The 22,722-nt window shown below is 43.0% G+C and overlaps 1 protein-coding gene across 7 annotated transcripts in view; it reads left to right on the top strand.

Annotated features, from left to right (window-relative positions):
• LOC142398663 (nuclear receptor coactivator 2-like) overlaps positions 1 to 22,722 on the top strand; it is a 91,387-nt gene that overhangs the window by 50,076 nt on the left and 18,589 nt on the right. For all 7 annotated transcript variants that reach the window (XM_075482754.1, XM_075482752.1, XM_075482755.1 and 4 more), the window contains 7 exons: positions 3,669 to 3,772; positions 5,737 to 5,914; positions 8,567 to 8,755; positions 12,099 to 12,200; positions 13,760 to 13,900; positions 14,583 to 14,730; positions 15,720 to 16,971. In XM_075482754.1, the coding sequence (XP_075338869.1) occupies positions 3,669 to 3,772; positions 5,737 to 5,914; positions 8,567 to 8,755; positions 12,099 to 12,200; positions 13,760 to 13,900; positions 14,583 to 14,730; positions 15,720 to 16,971 (2,114 nt within the window). The remainder of the gene's footprint in view (positions 1 to 3,668; positions 3,773 to 5,736; positions 5,915 to 8,566; positions 8,756 to 12,098; positions 12,201 to 13,759; positions 13,901 to 14,582; positions 14,731 to 15,719; positions 16,972 to 22,722) is intronic.

The raw sequence follows: 22,722 nt of genomic DNA, 5'->3' as shown, positions 1-22,722 counted from the left end.
TCCCTCTCATCTCCTTCTCTCCTTTAATTTCCTTTCCTCTTCCTTCCTTCCCTCTCATCTCCTTCTCTTCTTTCCTTTCCTTTCGTCTTCCTTCCTTCCCTCTCATCTCCTTCTCTCCTTTCCTTTCCTTTCGTCTTCCTTCCTTCCCTCTCATCTCCTTCTCTCCTTTCATTTCCTTTCGTCTTCCTTCCTTCCCTCTCATCTTTTTCTCTCCTTTCCTTTCGTCTTCCTTCCTTCCCTCTCATCTCCTTCTCTCCTTTCCTTTCCTCTCCTTTCATTTCCTTTCGTCTTCCTTCCTTCCCTCTCATCTCCTACTCTCCTTTCCTTTCTCTCCTTTCCTTTCCTTTCGTCTTCCTTCCTTCCCTCTCATCTCCTTCTTTCCTTTCCTTTCTCTCCTTTCATTTCCTTTCGCCTTCCTTCCTTCCCTCTCATCTCCTTCTCTCCTTTCCTTTCCTTTCGTCTTCCTTCCTTCCCTCTCATCTCCTTCTCTCCTTTCCTCTCCTTTCCTTCCCTTCTTTCTCTTCTCTCAAATACCCCCCACCCCTCCACTCTGCTCCCTCTTTCAATGTCTGTCTCCTCTCATCTTTCCTTCCCCATTCTCTCTTCCTAATCTCGTTAGATCCTTCATCATCCTTTGCTCTTTCCTTTTTTCTCTTCCTGTTCCTATCGGTCACATTTTCTTTTCTTTTCTATCCTTTCATTTTGTTTTCCTTCTCTTCCCCGCTTTCCATCTTTCCTTCCCCACTTCTGTGATCCTTTTATCCTTCATCCACCTTTTCTTGCTCCTTCTTTCTTTTTTTCTCCCTGTCATCCTCAGCTGTGTTCCTCCCCTTTCTGCCGCCATCTTTTCCATGTTCCTCCCCTCTCTTCTCCTCTCTCTCTCATTCCGTCTCTCCGACACTCGTTTTTTCTCATCTTTCTTCCCTTTTTTGTTCCTGTGGGTCAGCCAGTTGGTGTCCATGTGTCGTTGCACTGTTTGGGCCTGAAAACAACAGCTGAATAAGCACACACTTGCACACAGAGATAATACACAAGTCCCACAGCTGCGCAGTCAACGGCAGAAAAGCCTTTATTGTTGGCTGAGAAGCAGAATTTTCTACAAAAGCTCTGAATTTAAACACGGAGCAGAGAAAAACACCTGCTAGAAAACGTTGTGTAGATCGCACACACTCACAGGTAAAAAAAAATGAACACTGTTGTATGTGAACGCTGTGCATTGTGTGCACGTGTCCTCACCTCACAGTCACAGAAACTGTGAGATTTCTGTCTGCTCATCCGTTTGTTGGAGCAAAATCCTGTGACAGGGTCGTGCTGCGCAAAACATTTCAGCATCAACACCGCGAGAAGGGCAAATTAAGACAAACTTGTCTTATTTTTGATGATGAATCGATCACTTTGTCTTAAAGGGATAAAGGGAAGCTTTTTTTGACATTTGAAGAGGTTTTTAAGCTAATTTCAAGATCACTTTTATCTCAAAAGTCCCAAATATCACATCTTATTTTAAGAAATCTTGACAAGCCGGTTTTCTCTTGTTCCATTGGCAGCAAAAACGTCTTGTATTTGCTGTTTTTCTTACTTATTTTTGGAGAGAAATTTTTTCCAGTGTATGAATATACATGTAGAGGGACTTAAAACTGCCGGTCAGATATCGGTTTCTTGCTCTTGATGAAGCTGTTTGGGGCTTAAGGGTTTGTGCATTTGTCAATAGTGCAGATAATGCAGCACCGACTTGTTAATTAGCCATTCGTATGCATGTCTGCGTGCAGGGCTTGAGTGTTTGACAGATCGGTCGTTGTGATTACGTAAGACTCGACCACAGGAGAGGGTCTGCAGTGTAACTCTCCGACCCGTCCGAGGCAAAGCGGGGATTTCAGCGTGAACACGCAGTAACGACACGCTTCCCGACGTAAAGAAACACAGATCGCCTCCGACCTTTACTGCAGAGCCGCCCCATGCTTTTAAGGGCTGATGACTCCACAGCTATGGTCCCACAACAGGAATGTCAGCTATGTGGCCTAATGGGGCCATGGGAGGCTTAGCAGTCCACTGGTACAGCCATGGAGGAGAGAGACGAACCGGCCTGAAATATGACTGTTAAAGTCTGATATGAACAGTGCGTTTATGCGGCCATACCGGCCGTCATTAACATGCAAGTAGCTCAAACTTTCACGTCATCTTTTAGACGTTTAGAGACCTGTAGGTTCGACTTGAATGTAATTAATGTTGTGATAAGGCCAGGACAAAGAATGTGATATGTGGAAAGTCCTCTTGTACGTGAACACAGAGTCTGTGTGTGGGTGTGTGTTTGCCCGATGGCTTCATCATCTCAAAAACAACACGCTCAGTGTTGTCTGCATAAAGAAAAATGCCCGCTAAAAGCTGTTTTTTTTCCAAGAAAAACAAGCACACTCTGGGGTGAAACGTACAGTCAGTTATTTCATTCGGTCCTTATGATGCTGCAGCCTAACTTTTGACATGCATTTTTACCACATTAACAATGAGTCATGCATTCATTACGGTGCACGGAGGGCAGCAGAAAGTTTAAATAAAGGGCAGTTTTCTGTTTTCTCTGTGGTGGATTTTATTAGATAGATAGATAGATAGATAGATAGATACTTTTTTGATCCCGAAGGAAATTCAAGCATCCAGTAGCAGACATAATAAAGCAATAAAAATGTTTATACAATTATAAACACTTTAAAAACAATCTAAGAATTTAAAAAACAATTTAAAAAAACAGTTTAAAAATATAAAGTGACCAGAGCTGTTGTACGACCAGAGGAACAAAAGAGTTTGTGGCTGTGTTCGAAACCGCATACTTCTACTACAACTCCTACTACTCCTACTACTCATACTAACTTTAACTTTTTTTAAGTTCCCGGATGCATACTAGATTTGCCGAAATGTTGGGTATGCATCATGAGGTTACTACTCATACTCAAACTACCCAAGATGCAACGTAATGTGACGTCGCCGATCGTCATTTCCTGTCAAAACGGCAGTTTCAAGCTAGCTACAACGAGGGTAGGTTCACTTCCTGTTTTCAAAACAAAAGTACCAATTGTATGGCAATGGCTTTCCCTATGATAAAAGGCAACGGGTATTTTATTTTGTGAAAATAACCGGAAGTGCGTTGCTCACTGCGGCTAGCTTTAGTAGCGCCGAATTTGTGGGAACAAAATTGTAAATAGCCGGTATTTTGTCAGGTTTTCAACACGTTGGGGATCTAAACGACTACTTTCTCGCCTGAAAATGTTTCAAATGTTGCTAAAGTTTACAGGGTTTAGAGCTTAAGTGAAATCAGCTTCAGGCCGGCTGATTTTGGCTCGGGCAGGAGCGAAAAGCATTGTGGGTAAACGCTCTGCACACTGTCTGATCGATGAGTATGCAGTTTGCAAGTATGTAGTAGGCGGTTTCGAACACAGCCTTTGAGTCTGTTGGTGGAGCAGGATTGAGACAGCAGTCTGCCACTGAACACACTCCTCTGCCTGATGAAGGTGTTCTGCAGAGGGTGGTGGGCGTTGTCCAGTATGGACAGCAGTTTTGTATTATATCCGATTAAAAGTTTTTAACATTATTTAGTTTTTTTGTTCATTAGGCTGATAAAAGCTGATGATCACAGAGCCCTTTTAACCCCCTGCTGTCGTGTTTTCTGGTGTCTTCGACAGAAAAGGCTCCAGTGGCTGATGCAGAGGAGGTGCAGAAGGCAGACGTCTCGTCCACAGGGCAGGGCGTCATTGATAAAGACACTCTTGGGCCCATGATGCTGGAGGTAGGTTTTGCTCTGCCCCTTCAGATGAAATGAGTCCAGGTATCCGTTGAATTCAAACGGCTGCTCATCTCAGTTTCACTTATGTGACACCTCTTTGTTTTAGTGTCATTACAAAAATATCCTGCAATCTTTTGCAGTCAAACACAGTTTCAACACAGTTTTAACAGCCTGGTGTCACGAGATAGTCAATCAGTGGGGTCACATGGCACTGAAAGGATCAGATAATTGGCTAAATTACAATAAGAACGAGTTGAATTTGGGTAATTCTCCTTGGATATATGGCGGTGAATGAATCGGATCAGAGGCACAAAGCATGTCATACCCCGGTATGATAGGTGGCGCTGTACCCATCTCAACTATTGCTAATAGAGCCACTTCCTGTTGACCTCTTCACCACCAACAACGAGGTGAAACAAGCTTTTTTTTACATTTGAAGAGGTTGTTGAGCCGATTTTCACTAGTTCCATTGGCAGATTTTTTTTTTTGCTTATTTCGAGCAAAAATGTCTTGTTTTTGCTGTTTTTTTAACTTATTTTCGGAAGGGCTTTTTTTCCTGCGCATAGTTAGTTACCTGTTAGATTTATGATTAGACCAAGCCAGGAATCTTATGATTCTAAGATCTTGATGATTGCCCCACATGCCACAATCACAGCACTCACATCTGCCGGTGAGCAGATCTGCCCTCAGCGGGGCTGCCGTCACCTGAACACACACGGAGCATTTTTCTGACCCTACCTGCTGTCGCACGCCACGTGACACAAAGAGATAAGAGTTCCTCTGACCAACAGCAGTACCGCCATCAGGCCTGCCCGAGTGTGTGTGTGTGTGTGTGTGTGTGTGTGTGTGTGTGTGCGCACAAGTGTGAGATGACGTTTAACATGGGACCCAATGAGGTATAAATACCTCTGGGAAAAGCCAGATTAGAAAAGGAGGGGGAGGAGCCTGACCACACACATACACACACACACAGAGTATATATAGCGTTCACCCACAACAACTTTGGCTGAGGAGTCTGCTTGTGGAGTTGCAAAGATAAACATCATTGTTGCCAAAAGCATTTTGATTATAGTCTGCTTGTGTAGATATGTGAAGGCAGAAGGAGGAATCAGTCTATAGGTTGTGTTGGAAAATGTAGAGGTGACAGCGGCACACACAGTAGAAGAGAGGTCTCTGTAGACATGCTGTGAGTCAGCGGGGTGTATTTATCATGGCCCAGTTAAAGCTGGGCCATGATAAAAGTTTCTATCAAGTAGATTAGTCATTTTGTAATTGATTTATCACAAAAGACGAAACGAAACATGCCTTGCTCCTGTAAGCAAACCAGGAGCAAAAAATGCCCCTCCAAAAATAAGTAAAAAAACAACAAATACAAGACGTTTTTGCTTGAAATAAGCAAAAAAATCTGCCAATGGAACGAGTGAAAATCGGCTTGTCAAGATTTCTTGAAGTAAGATGTGATATTTGGAACTTTTGAGTTAAAAGTTATCTTGAAATTAGCTTAAAAACCTCTTCAAATGTCAAAAAAGCTTGTTTCATATGAAATATGACTCAAAACTATTTATTTTCAAGACTTTTTCATTTAACAAGATATTCCAGATTCTATCGTCTTCAAACAAGTCCCTATATCTGGCTGAAATAGTACTTGTTAGGCAGTTGTGTCTTATATTAAGTGTAATGAGATATTTTGACTAGAAATGAGACAAATATACTTGGTAAGACTTTGATTTTTTCCAGTGTAGCTTTAAATTTAATTTAATGCTGTGTTTTTTCAAGCACTGTAACTAAATCCAACTGGTCTTCTTCTCACCTTCCTTCTAACTCCTCATCCTCTCTCTTTCCTTTGTTTTTTTTTCTGTCTCCAAACAACCGATCGTCCTCTTTTTTCTGCCCGTCCGCTCTTCACCTTTAACCGTGTCATCTCGTTTTCTCAACACGTTTTATTCTCACTCTCCATCCATCCTCAGGCTCTGGACGGCTTCTTTTTTGTCGTCAACATGGAGGGCAACGTCGTGTTCGTGTCGGAGAATGTCAGCCAGTATTTGCGCTACCAGCAGGAGGAGCTGATGAACACCAGCGTCTACAGCGTGCTGCATGTCGGAGATCATGCCGAGTTCATCAAGAACCTCCTGCCCAAGAGCATGGGTGAGAAGACTGACTTCTATATCAACTTTTTAAGCTAATTAAATGTCTAGGAGGGTGTGGCTGGTTATTTATTGACAATAACAATGTTTGCTTTGCTAAATTATGCGATTTTTAGCTCTAATTATTTCCTTAAATCATGTTAAGTTTTAACTTTGGACGAGTCACTTTACTGAACCAGTGCCTACTGGTTGCTAACTGGTTAATTGAGGTGTCCAACCAGTAGAATTATGGAGCAGAAACAGTTTCAACTTTAAGTTGATGTGAGATTAACAGAATTAATTACGGCTGAAAACATCTAACCCCTTAAAAAAAACATTCCAGCACCCAATTAGTTCATTTAAAGTCTGATTTAAGCAGATATAAACTGACCTTCTTAGGTGCTGTTTACACATACCCGGGTATTTTGATAAACGCATATTTTCTAACCTTCGTTTGCAAAAAAAACTAGGTGCACACAGCCCCGTTTTTAAAAAAAAAAAACACGTCTACATTGATCCGCATAAATACGCTATCAGGAGCTGTTAAATTACGCCAAGCCTGACGGTGGCAGTGTTAGAACAATGAGAATTCCACACAAGCCAATCAGAAGCCTAATAGAGAACCGCTGACAGGAAGAACTTCCGGATCCTTTTCAAGAAGAAAATATGGCGCCAGGCTCGTGTGTGGACTGATAGCGAGACTGAGCTACTTTTACACGTTGCGCTGGACTATAAAACTGCTAAAGCTGTGAAAAATGTCTTTGTTGTTCAATACATTGTATGACTGTAATTTTCAAAATCACACAAGCGAGTATAGCTCTCAACAACAGAAATGCTGCTAGTACCTCCATGCTTGCCAGATAAACAATGAATGGCGTTATCACGCTAGCATCCTGCCAACATGGTGGATAGGGGCGGGGCTCTGTACTATGACGACAACTCCGCATTCCATTCTGAAAACTCCGTTTTCGTCTCTTTCAACCAGTTTACACACAAAAGCTAAACGGAGTTTTTAAAAAATCTCCACTTTTGCCGGAGATTTTTTTTTTTTTTAGCTTCGTTTTCGGAGGAAAAAACTCTGTTTGTGTATAAACGAAAGGCACAAACGAAGGGAAAGGTCTTCGTTTATCAAAATACCCGGGTATGTGTAAACAGCACCTTAGTTTGTCACATCACAGACAGTTAACCACTTAATAGAATTAGATCCTGAAATGAAAGGAAATTGAGCCTCTGGGGGGCAGGTTTCAGATCAGCTCAAATGAAACATACGGGGGTCGGAGTTAAAGGGAGCCAACTAGCTGGACTACCTTCATCAACACCAAAACGAGGCTGGAACTCGGCTCACAGGACGCAGCAGGGGGTAAGAAAATGTTCATAAATGATATTGCTAATATGGGATGTCATACAGCGTCATGTCAAAAGAGGGGAACTATCCCTTTAATTATAACCAAAGCAAACAGCTTAATGCTCACTGCATATAGTGAATATTTTGGTCACAATCCAGCAGTGAACTAAGTCCTCAGCATGCTCATGGTGGGTATTTCCTAATTTCCAAGTTTCAGCAGACAACTTGCAACATGAGCACACAAGAGTGGGGGGAGTGAGAGCCTCAGCGTATCAGCGTATTGGTTAATCCGAGCTATTTCCAGTCAAAGTTTGTAGAAGCGACAGGTGATTAACGAGGCAGGCATTAGCAGCAATCCTGAACTCAGAGTGAATCCACAGGACATCCGCTGGCCGTATCTGGCTGCCTCAGGAAGGGTGCAGCCTCCATGATGCGCTGCTGGCTGCTGTTGGGCTGCGTTTCAACTTCACTCTACGAAATGAATCCAGAATCCAGCTCAGATCCTGAGAAAAGTCTTAAGAATTCAGGTTTATCTAAATGGTGCCGACTCAGACTGAAAGGGGCAGAAACACGTGTGCAGTAGAATGAGCTAAACAACCTCCAGGCTGATGAGCAGGACTGATAGACACTTTCTGGACACATTTGGCTGCAGTTATTGCAGCAGAGGTTCACAAACTTAAATCACTTTTTTCCCCTCGACAAATCACTGGAAAAAAATCTAAATCTTACCAAGTATATTTGTCTCATTGAGTATCTCATTACACTTGATATAAGACACAATTGCCTAACAAGTACCATTTCAGCCAGATATAGGGACTTGTTTTAATACAATACATCTTGAATATCTTGTTAAATGAAAAAGTCTTGAAAACATCTTGTTTTGAGTCATATTTCACATGAAACAAGCTTTTTTTGTTCATTTGAAGAGGTTTTTAAGCTAATTTCAAGATCACTTTTAACTCAAAAGTCCTAAATATCACATCTTATTTCAAGAAATCTTGACAAGCCGATTTTCACTAGTTCAATTGGCAGATTTTTTTTGCTTATTTCAAGCAAAAAACGTCTTGTATTTGTTGTTCTTTTTAACTTATTTTTGGAGGGGCATTTTTTTCTAGTGATGAACAACCTGTTGGGAGTACTTTAAAGTGTTTTGTGTACTATTCATGCAGAAAACCAAACCATTTCAGACTTATTTAGTGTCAGCATTAATGCGATATATATGAGATAAGGCAGCTTGATGTTGTTCTTTATGCCGAATATTTCCAAGCACATGTTGATATGCTTCCAATGTAACCTCTCTCTTTTGCCGTGTCTCTTTCTGTCTTGCAGTCAGTCATCGCAGCAGTGAATCGTCCAACAGAAACAGCCACACCTTCAACTGCCGCATGCTGGTTAACCCTCATGCTGACGGTGAAGCCCGACCGGCCGCTGAACAGCAGGACGCAGCACATCAGAAGTATGAGACCATGCAGTGTTTTGCTGTCTCTGAGCCCAAGTCCATCAAGGAGGAGGGGGAAGGTAAAGTTTCAAGCTTAGAGTAGCCTTTTTTATCTTGATTATTTCTAATTCCTCCTTTCATTTTTTCTATTTTAACTCATTCTTTCCATCTATCCTTCTGCCCCTCCAAAAATAAGTAAAAAAACAACAAATACAAGACGTTTTTGCTTGAAATAAGCAAAATATCTGCCAATGAAACTAGTGAAAATCGGCTTGTCAAGATTTCTTGAAATAAAATGTGATATTTAGGACTTTTGAGTGAAAAGTGATCTTGAAATTAGCTTAAAAACATCTTCAAATGAAAAAAAAAGCTTGTTTCATGTGAAATATGACTCAAAACAAGATGTTTTCAAGACTTTTTCACTTAACAAGATATTCCAGATGTATTGTATTAAAACAAGTCCCTATATCTGGCTGAAATGGTACTTGTTAGGCAGTTGTGTCTTATATCAAGTGTAATGGGATACTCAATGAGACACATATACTTGGTAAGATTTAGATTTTTTTCCAGTGCTCTTACGTTACCTCTATGTTTCTCTGCGCCTCAGTCCTTTTCCTGGCTTGGTCTTTCCACTGCTCTGTTTTTTTTTGCATCTCCACCATTTTCTTCATCTTTCATCTGTGTCTTGACTTTCTGTCACTTCCCCATCACTCTTCCCATCCCTGGCCCTCCACGTCTCGGGTGTCCTGTCCTCCTTCCATCACCACTTCTTTCTGCTTTTCCTCTCTTCCACCGGGAGTGACTAATTAGTGTGTGGTACTTTGTCAGCTTCCCATCTAATCCAATCACACACACATGTACACCAGGGAGAAGGATGCGTCTGCCACTCTAATTTTAGGTGTCTGACATCCAGATATTGTGCCAATCTCTTCGGAGGGGGGGGTTGTGGTGGACAGACTGAGGGATGCAGGTTGAGACTGACTTTAGTTTAGATGACATTGATGCTCGAGTTTGCTGTGAACAAAATGTGGGCTTGATGACATGTTTACGAAAGCTGCCTGTAGTGCTGCAGCTGGATGGGAAAAAAATCTCCTGGAAAGGAGGCGTGAGGTCCCAGTTGAGGTAAGGTGCACTTGGTTGCTGCTCTGTCAGGTGCATCTGCACAAATGTACGCATCGGACATGCAGGCCTTCAGCTGAGGACGTGGTTATTGTTTGCATTGGACAGGATTTCATTTTGCTAAGAGTAGGCCTGGGCGAGTTAACTCGTTATTATCGCGTTAACTCGTTAATTATTTAACGCCGATAAATATTTTATCGCGCATTGACGCAGGTTTTATTTTTATTTATTTATTTATTTAATTACAAAAATATTTTACAAAATGTTTTTTTGGGGGGGGGGGGGGGGGGCTTTTGTGCCTTCAATGGATATGAAAGTTTAGAGAGACAGGAAGCAGGGGGCAGAGAGAGGGGGAACGACATGCAGCACAGGGCTGTCCGATACGGGACTCCAACCGGGGCCAGCTGCAGCGAGGACTATAGCCTCTTGTACATGGGGCGCCTGCTCAACCCACTACGCCACGGACCACCCCTGTTGTATTATTTATTTATTTTATTATTGTAAAAGTCTGTTTCTCACAGGCTTTTATTTTGTAAAAGTCTGTTGCTGTCTGCTGCGGAACCGGAAAAGAAAGTAATCGGCGGATCCACCAAACATGGAGAAGGGTACGGAACTTTTACTCGGCCATTTTCATGTTAAAGTTCTTCCAGACGGCGGAGTCGACAGAACCAAAGTCATCTGTAAACACTGCCAAGTTGAATTGTCTTCTCAGCGTAGTAGTTCCAGTCTAAAATATCACTTAAAGGCAAAACACACAACTGATAGCAGCAAGTCATTCAAGGAAACAGACAGTGGAGCGAGGCTTCTACATAAAAACGACAGAAAGATGCTGATGTTAAAAGTGTGTTTGCACAACAAATGTTATGGCACTTTCATTCATATGGCAGCGCATTTAAAATAAAACTTAATGCTGAAGGCTATACGCTACTTTTGGATTCATTTTTGGATTTTGCGTACAAATGTGATTAATCGTGATTAATCAGGGAAATCATTTGATTAATTAGATTAAATATTTTAAACGTTGCCCAGCCCTAGTAAAGAGATACATTTTCAAATCCAAAGAAAACAGGGCAGGTGGCCTGCTGTGTGTTTTTAACGGACAAATTTGGAGCCTGAACAAAAAGACCACCCAGGAGAGGGAAAGTGAGCTCACAGTTGCCTACAAACACTCAGAGAATGATGGGGGGAAGCAACCCAAACAACGTTGGGATTAGTGTCACTGTATGCAACAGCCTTTCTTCCGTATCCTTGGATTCATTGGGCAAAAAAAAGAGAGATGAAGGAATAAAAAAAAAAACGCCACCTGGATTTAACTAAGCAGGTAAGAGGTAAGAGCCTCCCACTGGAAAAGTACTGCAGCGTTTAATATATTTACGGCCAACTGAAGCAGCTCATTCCCTGAACATCCATGCTGGAAGAAACAGTCTGTGGTCTTAAAAAGATGTCACTCACTTTCAGAAGGACCAAACATTGGTCTGCATCAAACAAACAAAACAACTAAAGATAACGCTGAAACTTCTCAAAGAACTACTGGCCTAAAACAGCATTAAAAACTGGAACCTGGAGCAGTCATCGTCTTCAAGGAAGAGATGTGAACACCTTTTGTTAAATTTACTTAAATAAAATTAACTATGGAGCTCACATCTGATAGTGAAAGTAGGAACATTTCCACCCACACAGTTTAAAGAGGGGCTAAAGAGCTACAGTATGTAGTGAAAAGGAAGAGGTTTGACTCTGGAACAACGGACAGAAGTCATGTGGTCTGCAACCACATTTTCTCTGGGTACACTGGAAAAAATCTAAATCTTACCAAGTGTTTTTTTCTCATTGAGTATCTCATTACACTGGATATAAGACACAACTGCCTAAAAAGTACCATTTCAGCCAGATATAGGGACTTGTTTTAAGACAATACATCTTGAATATCTTGTTAAGTGAAAAAGTCTTGAAAACATCTTGTTTTGAGTCATATTTCACATGAAACAAGCTTTTTTTTTTTTACATTTGAAGAGGTTTTTAAGCTAATTTCAAGATCACTTTTAACTCAAAAGTCCTAAATATCACATTTTATTTCAAGAAATCTTGACAAGCCAATTTTCACTAGTTCCATTGGCAGATTTTTTTGCTTATTTCAAGCAAAAACGTCTTGTATTTGTTGTTTTTTTTACTTATTTTTGGAGGGGCATTTTTTCCAGTGTAAACTCGGGGGGTGAAAATGCTGCACACATCATGCCTAAACTGAACAACCATGCTACTTTACCCAGGACTAAAGCTTTTTTTTTTTTCTTTTCTTCAAACACACAGACTTCCAGTCCTGTCTCATATGTGTGGCGAGAAGAGTCCCTGTCAAAGAGCGCCCTGTGACGCCGGCGTACGAGAGCTTCACCACACGGCAGGACCTCCAAGGTAGGTCTGAAGAGCGCGGCTCCTCTGTTAGCATGTTGTGTTGTGGGATCACTTAAGTGGTTTGCCAACAAACAGTTAAATTTCGTAGTTTAATATCTCTAAAAGTGGGCAAATGAAGATGGATGTAAACATTATTAATTCAATTCAATTCATTTTTATTTATATAGCGCCAAATACAACAAATGTCATCTCAAGGCACTTAAATAATAAAGTCCAATTCAAGCCAATTGGAATTCAATTCATTGTAATTATAATTATTTATAAAATAATCCAATTCATTCATATAGAGCCAATTCAAAAACAATTTCCCAGCTAAGGAAACCAACAGATTGCATTATTAGAGGCCCAAGTGGTAAAGCTGAGGGAGGCCGTTGTTTAACTGTTCATGCAGCAGAAACCGCAGATACCATGTGACCAGGAGACATGAAACCTCATGACACAATCCCAAATATTCCCTATATAGCCTATATATATGGTAAGTTATAGATCTAAAATTCAATCACACAATTTAGGGTCATGGCTTAGTCAATCCATAAAGTATGATGATGATGATGATGAGTGAGAACAGTGAGCGGGCTTATTACAACACATCTGAGTAATGTTGGCCCAATTCAATTCAGTTTTATTTATATAGCACCAAATACAACAAATGTCATCTCAAGGCACTTAAATGATAAAGTCCAATTCAAGCCAATTGGAATTCAATTCATTGTAATTATAATTATTTATAAAATAATCCAATTCATTCATATAGAGCCAATTCAAAAACACTTTCCCAGCTAAGGAAACCAACAGATTGTACCGAAACTTGTCTTCAGTCCAATCTCCCGTCCTGAGGGTGCCTGAGGCGACTGTGGAGAGAAACGACTCCCTTTGAACAGGAAGAAACCTCTGGCAGAACCAGAACCAGGAAGGGTGGCCATCCGCCTCCACCAGCTGGGGTTTGAGAAGACAGAAAAGAGGGAAAAAAAACCCACTGTAACACCATTCAAAGGATACCTGTTGGAACAGGGAAACACCAGTTAATGACCACAATAATGTCACATGTACATAACATCATTTGAATAATTAAACAGGGGAAAAAGAGAGTAAAGTGAGGAAAGGTGTGACAGGTGAGCCCCCCCAGCAGTCTGGGCCTATAGCAGCTTAACTATGGGATGTTTCAGGATCACCTGAGCCATCCCTAACTCTGAGTTTTATCAAAAAAAAGTGTCTGACTGATGGCAGATATCCTCCTCGGTGCAACCTTTGGTGCATTCAGAAATCCATAGCTCTATATTTTTAAAGTTATCTAAGCCGCAGCTCCACATGTCCTCAAACACGGCCGAATCTGCCGACTATATTTTACTCCCGAAGGATAGAAAACTTCCTGCATGTGTTGTAAAGTGTAGGATATTTAATGTGCTTTGAATCCTCACATTTCTTAACATTCACAATATGTTGTGCATAAAGTAAGGTTGTTGTTGCCTTGCTCAGACACACTGTCAGAGTAGCTGATTGGCTAGAAGTCTGGTCTCCGTGTAAACTTGAAGCATTAATGGCGCGTCCTACCCGTGCAGGGAAGATCACATCACTGGACACCAGTCTCCTGCGTGCGTCCATGAAGCCGGGCTGGGAGGACCTGGTCCGGCGCTGCATCCAGAGGTTTCACCTGCAGAATGATGGCGAGATGTCTTTTGCCAAGAAACACCAGCAAGAAGGTAAAAAGTAAACCCCTCACCTTCTTTAAATGATTAAATCAACCTTTTTTATCCCTTAAATTCCAATTGTGTAATTGCACCCATTCTAAGGTATAACCTAAAGACAAGAGTCCCTCTAATGATCAAATACACTGGGAAAAAATGCCTCTCCAAAAATAAGTAAGAAAAACAACAAACACAAGACGTTTTTGCTTAAAATAAGCAAAAAATCTGCCAATGGAACTAGTGAAAATTGGCTTGTCAAGATTTCTTGAAATAAGATGTGATATTTAGGACTTTTGAGATAAAAGTGATCTTGAAATTAGCTTAAAAACCTCTTCAAATGTAAAAAAAAAAGCTTGTTTCATATGATATGTGACTCAAAACAATTTGTTTTCAAGACTTTTTCCCTTAACAAGATATTCAAGATGTATTGTCTTCAAACAAGTCCCTATATCTGGCTGAAATAGTACTTGTTAGGCAGTTGTGTCTTATATTAAGTGTAATGAGATATTTTGACTAGAAATGAGACAAATATACTTGGTAAGACTTTGATTTTTTCCAGTGTATAACTGAGTGTCAGTATTTTTCTTCTGGAGGTCCAACAAGCTGTTTTACTGTGTTGCTCTCATTCATATGCTGTAACTATTTGTTTTTATACTTTATATAAGTGTAATTTCCCTCTCTGTTGGTGTCCTCCCAGTGTTAAGGAACGGCCATTCGCTCAGCCCTCTTTACCGGTTCTCTCTGGCAGACGGCACCATCGTCTCAGCTCAAACGAAGAGCAAACTGGTCCGAGCTCCAGCCACCAATGAACCGCAGCTCTATATGTCGTTGCACATCCTGCAGAGGTACAGCTCCTCCAGTAACTCTTACTCTACTGCATTTGCCTTGTAATTAGTCTTCAAAGCCCCTTCAGCCTGCTTGCATCCCCATCCATTCCACCCCCCCATGGGGACGCGTCCAACTGCTGATCAGGATCATCCATGCATTCATCTCCAGTAGACTCCATCACTGTAATGCTCTTTTAACTGGACTTCCCAAAAAGAGCATCAAACATCTGCAGCTCATCCAGAACGCTGGTGCTGGAGTTTTAACCCGGACTAAGAGATCTGAACACATCACAGCAGCTTTAAAATCTTTACTCTGGCTTCCAGTCAGTCACAGAATAGATTTTAAAAGCCTGCTGATGGTTTACAAATCCCAGAACGGTTTAGGCCCAAAATACATCTGTGATATGTTCAGAGAATATAAAGCCAGCAGAGCTCTGAGATCCAAGGACTCAGGTCAGCTGGTCCAGTCCAGAGTCCAGACTAAACATGGAGAAGCAGCATTTAGCTGTTATGCTGCAAACAAGTGGAACAAACTGCCAGTGGAGATTAAACTTTCACCAAATGGAGACATTTTTAAATCCAGGTTAAAAACATTTCTGTTCTCATGTGTCTATGCATGAAATCTGCACGATATCTTTGAACTTATCTTGACTGTTGCTCGTTTTTAATCATTTTAATTATTTTATGTTTCTCTTTGTATTCTTTTATGTATTTTTAATGCTTCTTCCACTCCCTGCTGCAATGCTTTTATTTTATGTGAAGCACTTTGAACTGTTCTGTACATGAAATGTGCTACAGATAAATTTGATTTGATTTGGACGGCAGTCAGAAAACAATGCCAGATATTTTACTCACAGCGTTCGGGGTCAGCAGCGAGAACTTGGCCTTTATACCTTCACAAGTTTCCCTTTAGGTGTTATCGCTCCAGCATCAGTGCAGTGAGAGCTGTGTGTGATTACAGCTTTGTGACATGGTGTCTTTTCATCTCTGTTTTCTTTTCTTTCCAGGGAAAACCTCAGCGGCATGACCACAGACGTGCCTGGTGGCCAGGACACGGTCAAGCCAATGACCCCAACGAGCGTGGGTGGACCCTCCCCTTCACCCGACGCCAGCGTCAGCAGCAACACCCACCACTCCACCACAGCCTACAGCACCCCTGGACGTGGCTTTGGGGCCGCATCGGTACGGGCCCCCACGCCTCAGGGGACCTGCGGTGCACTCAAGTTGGGCAGCCCTTCTGCCCAGGGAAGCCCGAGCGTCACCTCGGGGGCCCAGAGCGCTATGATGTCTCCACGTCATCGCCAGAGCCCCAACACGGCGGCCAGCAGCTGCTGCAGTAGCCCTCACCTTCCCCAACAACCCCCTGGCTCTTTCTCTCCGGCAGTCGGCCTCCACTCGCCGTCATCTGTGTGCAGCAGCACAGGAAACGGCCAAGGGTTTAACTCCCTGAGTGCACTACAGGCTCTCAGCCAGGGCCACCGGATCCCCCAGGGACTCACCGAGGGGCAGCATCCAGAAAGCCAGGAGTCGCCTGACAGAAAACCAGCAGCCCTTAAGAGCCCCCCTCACAGCACCAGCACTGGCAGCCAACTGGCCAAGAGTAATCCCGGCTTAGAGGCTGATTTATTTGGAACTTTTGAGGAGCAGGAAGACTTGTTGTCATCCCACAACCAGGAGGGTGTGCAGGGGGAGGACAAAGACGCGGATCCCGACAGCCTGGGAGGTAATGGGAGCCTCGGAGATGCTGGCGATGGACCAAACCACAATCTGAACGCCAAAGGGCACACCAAGCTGCTCCAGCTCCTCACCACTAAGCTGGAACCCTCTGATCCCTGCTCACCACCAGGGCCTCTCGGGGACGACCAGAACTGTAAGGACCAGCTGGGAGGGATTGGAGGTGGGACGGGGCATCACAACCAGTCCACCTCTTTAAAGGAGAAACACAAAATCCTCCACAGGTTGCTGCAGAACAGCACCTCGCCTGTGGAGCTGGCAAAGCTGACAGCTGAGGCCACTGGGAAAGACCCCGTCGGTCCAGAGTCCGCCTCGGGGGACAGCATGGCTGCTCTGGGTGAACTCTGCATAAAACAGGAGCCAGGGAGCCCTAAAAAGAAGGACAACGCACTGCTTCGCTACCTTCTGGACAGGGACGATAACGGCATTCTCGATAAAGCCATCAAGACGGAGCCTGGAGACGGACCAAAGCTGCCCAACATTAAGACGGAGAAGCAGGACGCCGGTTTCAGTTTGGCTGAACAGGTGAATATTAAAGCAACTCATCAAGATTACAGTAGCAACTGCTGCTCTGCTGGCTCCTGCTTTAGAGATGTGAGGGTTGAATGTTTAGGCCTGAGCGGTGGAGTGATGGTTAGCTCTGTTGCCTTATAGTAAGAGGGTTCCCACAGTCCAGAAACATGCATGTTAGGTCAACTGGCGATTCTTTACCCTTGGATGGAGTGTGAGTGTGTATGGTTGTTTATCTCCATTTGGCCCAGGCCTTTTTTTTTTTTGTACTTTATTTTTATAGAAAGAAACAACATACAATATACAGAAAAACATAGAACAAACAGTTGGTCACCTACACATTCATACAGACATTATGCTGATGATACCAGTTGGTTCATACAGTAATGGCTCAGTGAGCATCTCTTGTGGCCACAAACACAATCCATTATTCCCAGTATTGCGAGTACTTATCGCTCCGTAGACTTGGCGAAAAGGTCAGCCTCTCCATATTTTGAATATTTGTCACAACATCTATCCAGTCTGTCTCTGTTGGGGATGAAGCCTGCAACCATTTCGGGGTTACAGCTTTCTTGCTGGCTGCTAATAATATTTTTAAAAGATATTTGTCTCGCATCAGTAAATTGGGTGCAATATTGCCGAGATAGATTGTGGAAAAAGAGCGAATTCAGTATTTCTTTGCATACTACTGTTGGATTAAAGAAAAGGAATCCCAGAGTGTATGAATGGCCGCTTATTTTGAAGAAAATACTGAGAATTGGGAGCCTTGACATTGTGAGGCCTGAAATTTGTATCCTGGTAACACTTAAACATAAAAACAATTTATGATAGTTTAGGAAGCTTCTTCAACCAAAGAGTCGTCCTTATTTATTAGCATTTATTCTTAAAAAGATCAAGACCGCGTCATTACCGACAGCTTGTTTGATATGTTTGGATGTACAGCAATGTAATTAGCATGCTATGTTAGCATTTTTCAGCAAATATCCCAGCTCAAAACATGCTTAAACCATGGGATATTTAGCTTGAAACAGATGGATGGAGCCACCTCTGTGGGCTCATTAAACCCCTCGCCTTGTTCTTCTGAAAGTTTAGAAGTTGATTGTGAGAGGTTAAAATTATCAATTACGATGATGAACTTATGAGAATTTTAATACACCGTTTAAGCCACCTTTGCTTGATTTTTAAGTCAGAGGTTCTGTGTCCATCAACAGACTTTAATTAAAGCTTGTAGGGAAAGATTATAGAGTCTGTCTACTTTACAAAAGACATATGGATGCATTTAACAGCCTTCCAGTGCACCGCAGCTGATGAGTGGTGGGTGTTCAGCTCCATAAAGGAGGCGTTTTTTAAGGCGTAGGCACGTGAGCCACTGTGTGTGAGTGAGGAGAAGGAAATATCTGTGTTTAGCTTGTGTGTGTATGTAGCTAGTAGTTACAAAACTGTTACAGACCCTACCTGAACACTGGCTGCTCTGGCTTAGTACAGCATGTAGGTGTGTTTGTGTGCATTTGTACAAGCGTGTATATACGTGTGTTTGAAATATATGTGTGTGCACAATCCTCCCAGAAGAGTTGGTGGAGTAGGCCAACAGACAATACATCATCTGCTTCTCAGCCTCTTCTCTGGGCCTCCATCATCTGATCCAATCCAATTTTATTTATAAAGCACTTTACAACAACCTCAGTTGACCAAAGTGCTGTACAGAAAAATAAAAACAAAGAAATTAAAAGAATAAAATACAAGAATAAATTAAAAGGCGTAAAACGGCTACAAAATTTAAAACAATAATAATATTAAAAATAGTAATTATACATTCAACATCTCACATTGTGTTGAAAGCCAAGGAGAAGAGATGTGTTTAAGATAGGATTTAAAAACAGAGAGGAAGCCTGTCGGACGTGGAGAGGCAGATCGTTCCACAGTTTAGGAGCCGCCACAGCACGCTCACCTCTGAGCTTGCGCTTGGTTTTTGGTACACTCAGGAGGGATTTAAAAGTAAATAAAATCATTTTAAAACTGATCCTAAAATGTATGGGCAGCCAGTGGAGTGAGGCTAAAATGGGGGAAATATGCTTGTATTTAAGTGTGCCAGTTAAAAGACGTCCGGCAGCATTTTGCACCATCTGAAGACGGGCGATGGAGGACCCTCTAACCTCCACATAAAGAGCATTACAGTAATCCATAGAGTGGTCACAAAGGCGTGAATTACTGTTTCAAAGTGTTGCTTTGAAAGAATGGGTTTTATTTTTACAAGCTGCCTCGAGTGGAAGAAACTCGATTTAACATCCGAATTTACCTGACAGTCGAGCTTGATATCAGTATCCACTTTCACCCCAAGGTTAGTGACAGTTGGCTTAATGAACTGGGACAAGGAGCCCAGATCTACAAAGGGGGGCCCAGTAGTGCCACCAAAAACCATCACCTCTGTCTTTTTCTCATTAAAATTATTAATATGATAATTAAATCTGATGCATGCCTCCATCATCTGATGCACGAGTCCATCATCTGATGCACGAGTCCATCATCTGATGCACGAGTCCATCATCTGATGCAGGCCTCCATCATCTTATGCACGAGTCCATCATCTGATGCACGAGTCCCTCATCTGATGCACGAGTCCATCATCTGATGCACGAGTCCATCATCTGATGCAGGCCTCCATCATCTGATGCACGAGTCCATCATCTGATGCACGAGTCCATCATCTGATGCACGAGTCCCTCATCTGATGCACGAGTCCATCATCTGATGCACGAGTCCATCATCTGATGCACGAGTCCATCATCTGATGCACGAGTCCATCATCTGATGCACGAGTCCATCATCTGATGCACGAGTCCCTCATCTGATGCACGAGTCCATCATCTGATGCACGAGTCCATCATCTGATGCACGAGTCCATCATCTGATGCACGAGTCCATCATCTGATGGAGGAGTCCATCATCTGATGGAGGAGTCCATCATCTGATGCACGCGTCCATCATCTGATGCACGCGTCCATCATCTGATGCACGCGTCCATCATCTGATGGAGGAGTCCATCATCTGATGCAGGCCTCCATCATCTGATGCACGCGTCCATCATCTGGTGCACGCGTCCATCATCTGGTGCACGAGTCCATCATCTGATGCACGAGTCCATCATCTGATGCAGGCGTCCATCATCTGATGCACGAGTCCATCATCTGATGCACGAGTCCATCATCTGATGCACGCGTCCATCATCTGGTGCACGAGTCCATCATCTGATGGAGGAGTCCATCATCTGATGGAGGAGTCCATCATCTGATGGAGGAGTCCATCATCTGATGCACGCGTCCATCATCTGATGCACGAGTCCATCATCTGATGGAGGAGTCCATCATCTGATGCACGCGTCCATCATCTGATGCACGAGTCCATCATCTGATGCACGAGTCCATCATCTGATGCACGAGTCCATCATCTGATGCACGCGTCCATCATCTGGTGCACGAGTCCATCATCTGATGCACGAGTCCATCATCTGATGGAGGAGTCCATCATCTGATGCACGCGTCCATCTGATGGAGGAGTCCATCATCTGATGCACGCGTCCATCATCTGATGCACGCGTCCATCATCTGATGCACGAGTCCATCATCTGATGCACGAGTCCATCATCTGATGCACGCGTCCATCATCTGATGCACGAGTCCATCATCTGATGCACGAGTCCATCATCTGATGGAGGAGTCCATCATCTGATGCACGAGTCCATCATCTGATGCACGCGTCCATCATCTGATGCACGAGTCCATCATCTGATGCACGAGTCCATCATCTGATGCACGAGTCCATCATCTGATGGAGGAGTCCATCATCTGATGCACGAGTCCATCATCTGATGCACGCGTCCATCATCTGATGCACGAGTCCATCATCTGATGCACAAGTCCATCATCTGATGGAGGAGAAACACGGGGAGCGTAGGGATGTTAAAATTGTGAGAAACTAGCCAGGGCGGCCATGGCTCAGTGGTTAGAGTCGGTCGTCCAATAACCGGAAGGTGTGCAGGTTCGATTCCCACTCTCGCCACTCAAAAATTGGTGGAACTGAAAGCTGGAGGGGTGTTCATCCACCTTCTTGCCACAGCTGAGGTGCCCTTGAGCAAGGCACCGTACCCCCATGCTCCCCGGCGCTACGAACGGCTGCCCACCGTTCCAGGTTGGCATCTGTCTCTCTGAGTTTGTGACCCTGTACACGTGTGTCAACAGGTGCCAACCTGGATGGGTTAAAAGTGGAGGACAAATTTTGTGTGTATGCATGACCAATAAATCTGATCTTAATCTTAATGACTCCTCTAGGTGTAGCCAGTTCGTAGAGTTGTTTGGCTTTTTGAAGTCTTTGTTTTCATGTAGAATGGCATGGCCAAAGACAGTTCTAGGTGAAAAAGAAGGATGGCTGAGGTTCAGTTTCTGAGACAAATGAGCTCTTCTTTCCAACCCGTTGTGCCTCCAGAGCAGCGAAGGCTGCAGCCAGAGAGGAAGAGAGCCATTCACGGGCTTCCATCCAGGAAGGATCCGGTTTGTAGTTGGTTGCACGGGTCAGGAAGGTGCTTGTTGTTCTACGGAAGTTCAGCCTGTAGGGATGATAATGACGTGTCGTCTAACGAGAAAGTAAGGCAAAGGTAACCTTCAATACCGATTGTTTTCAAAGACGAATTTCATCCGGCGAATAATTTTCCCGAATATTACTGGAAATATTAAAAGGAAACATGAATTTTCATAATGAAAACAATACGGTGTTGAAGTAATGAACTGAAGACGCAAACATTAGAGCTGTTATAGAACAGATAATCTGTTGTGTACCTGCTGTGCACCTTTTAGCACGTGTAATATTGTTTTGTGCATTTGTAGCAGTGTGTGTAAATGTTTGTTCATGAGGAGGGCAGCATCTGCTTCCTCTGTGGAACGCTGTGAATCCTCAGTAAGACGAGGCCTTCCGTCGTTGCCTTGTAGCCGCTGTGGAAACCTACAGCGGGGTCAGTAAGCCTGCGACCCCTCCCCCCACCGACCTGCTACCTGTTGAGTATCTGACGCCGCAGCTAACTGCTGCTTTAGCTAACGAGTTCAGTGAGAATTAGTGTTTCAGCGCTCTGTGTGGGGAGAAGAATGCTTGTGTTTGGTATGAAAATCTGACATGTTGCGTTTGGTATGCGGCCAATCTCCTCTCACCATAGTGTGTGTGTGTGTGCGCACTTCTTTATAGAGCAGTGACTATGTGTCCTACTGTACATCACACATGACCTCATTAGTGCCGGCAGTTTATTTTTAGCTCCTCCTCTATTCATCAGCCAAACGGCCCTAGGAAAGCATCTCTGTCAGCGGTGTGTGTGTGTGTGTGTGTGTGTGGAAGGTTAAGTTACACTTTGTTACTGAGGGGGATTTACGTTTCTGTCATCAGACTTGTACAACATGTTTTACCTTATTAGTTTTTAAATATTTACTCAGTGTGGTTATTTCCCTGTGTGAAATTGAAATTTAAAGTTTGTCTTCAATCATCTGATAGTTCTGTTTGTGCTTTAAATCAAGGATCACAAGGTTAAAAGTCTGTGATTTATGTGGAGTTTGGTTTAAAAACTTGAAAAAAGACTCAAAACCAAGATTTCTACCCATAGCGAAACGCAATCGGTGTCATTCAAACTTAAATGGACCCAGTTCAAATGTAATGGAGTCCAGTTTAAGAATATTTGCTTTTTAGAATCTATTATGAGATGCTGTTAAGTTGTGCTTTTTTTTCGTATCT

This window comes from Odontesthes bonariensis, chromosome 14, assembly GCF_027942865.1.
Source record: "Odontesthes bonariensis isolate fOdoBon6 chromosome 14, fOdoBon6.hap1, whole genome shotgun sequence".
Taxonomy (NCBI): Eukaryota; Metazoa; Chordata; class Actinopteri; order Atheriniformes; family Atherinopsidae; genus Odontesthes; species Odontesthes bonariensis.
Note: the sequence above shows the minus strand (reverse complement) of the source record. Positions and strands in the feature narration are given on the sequence as shown.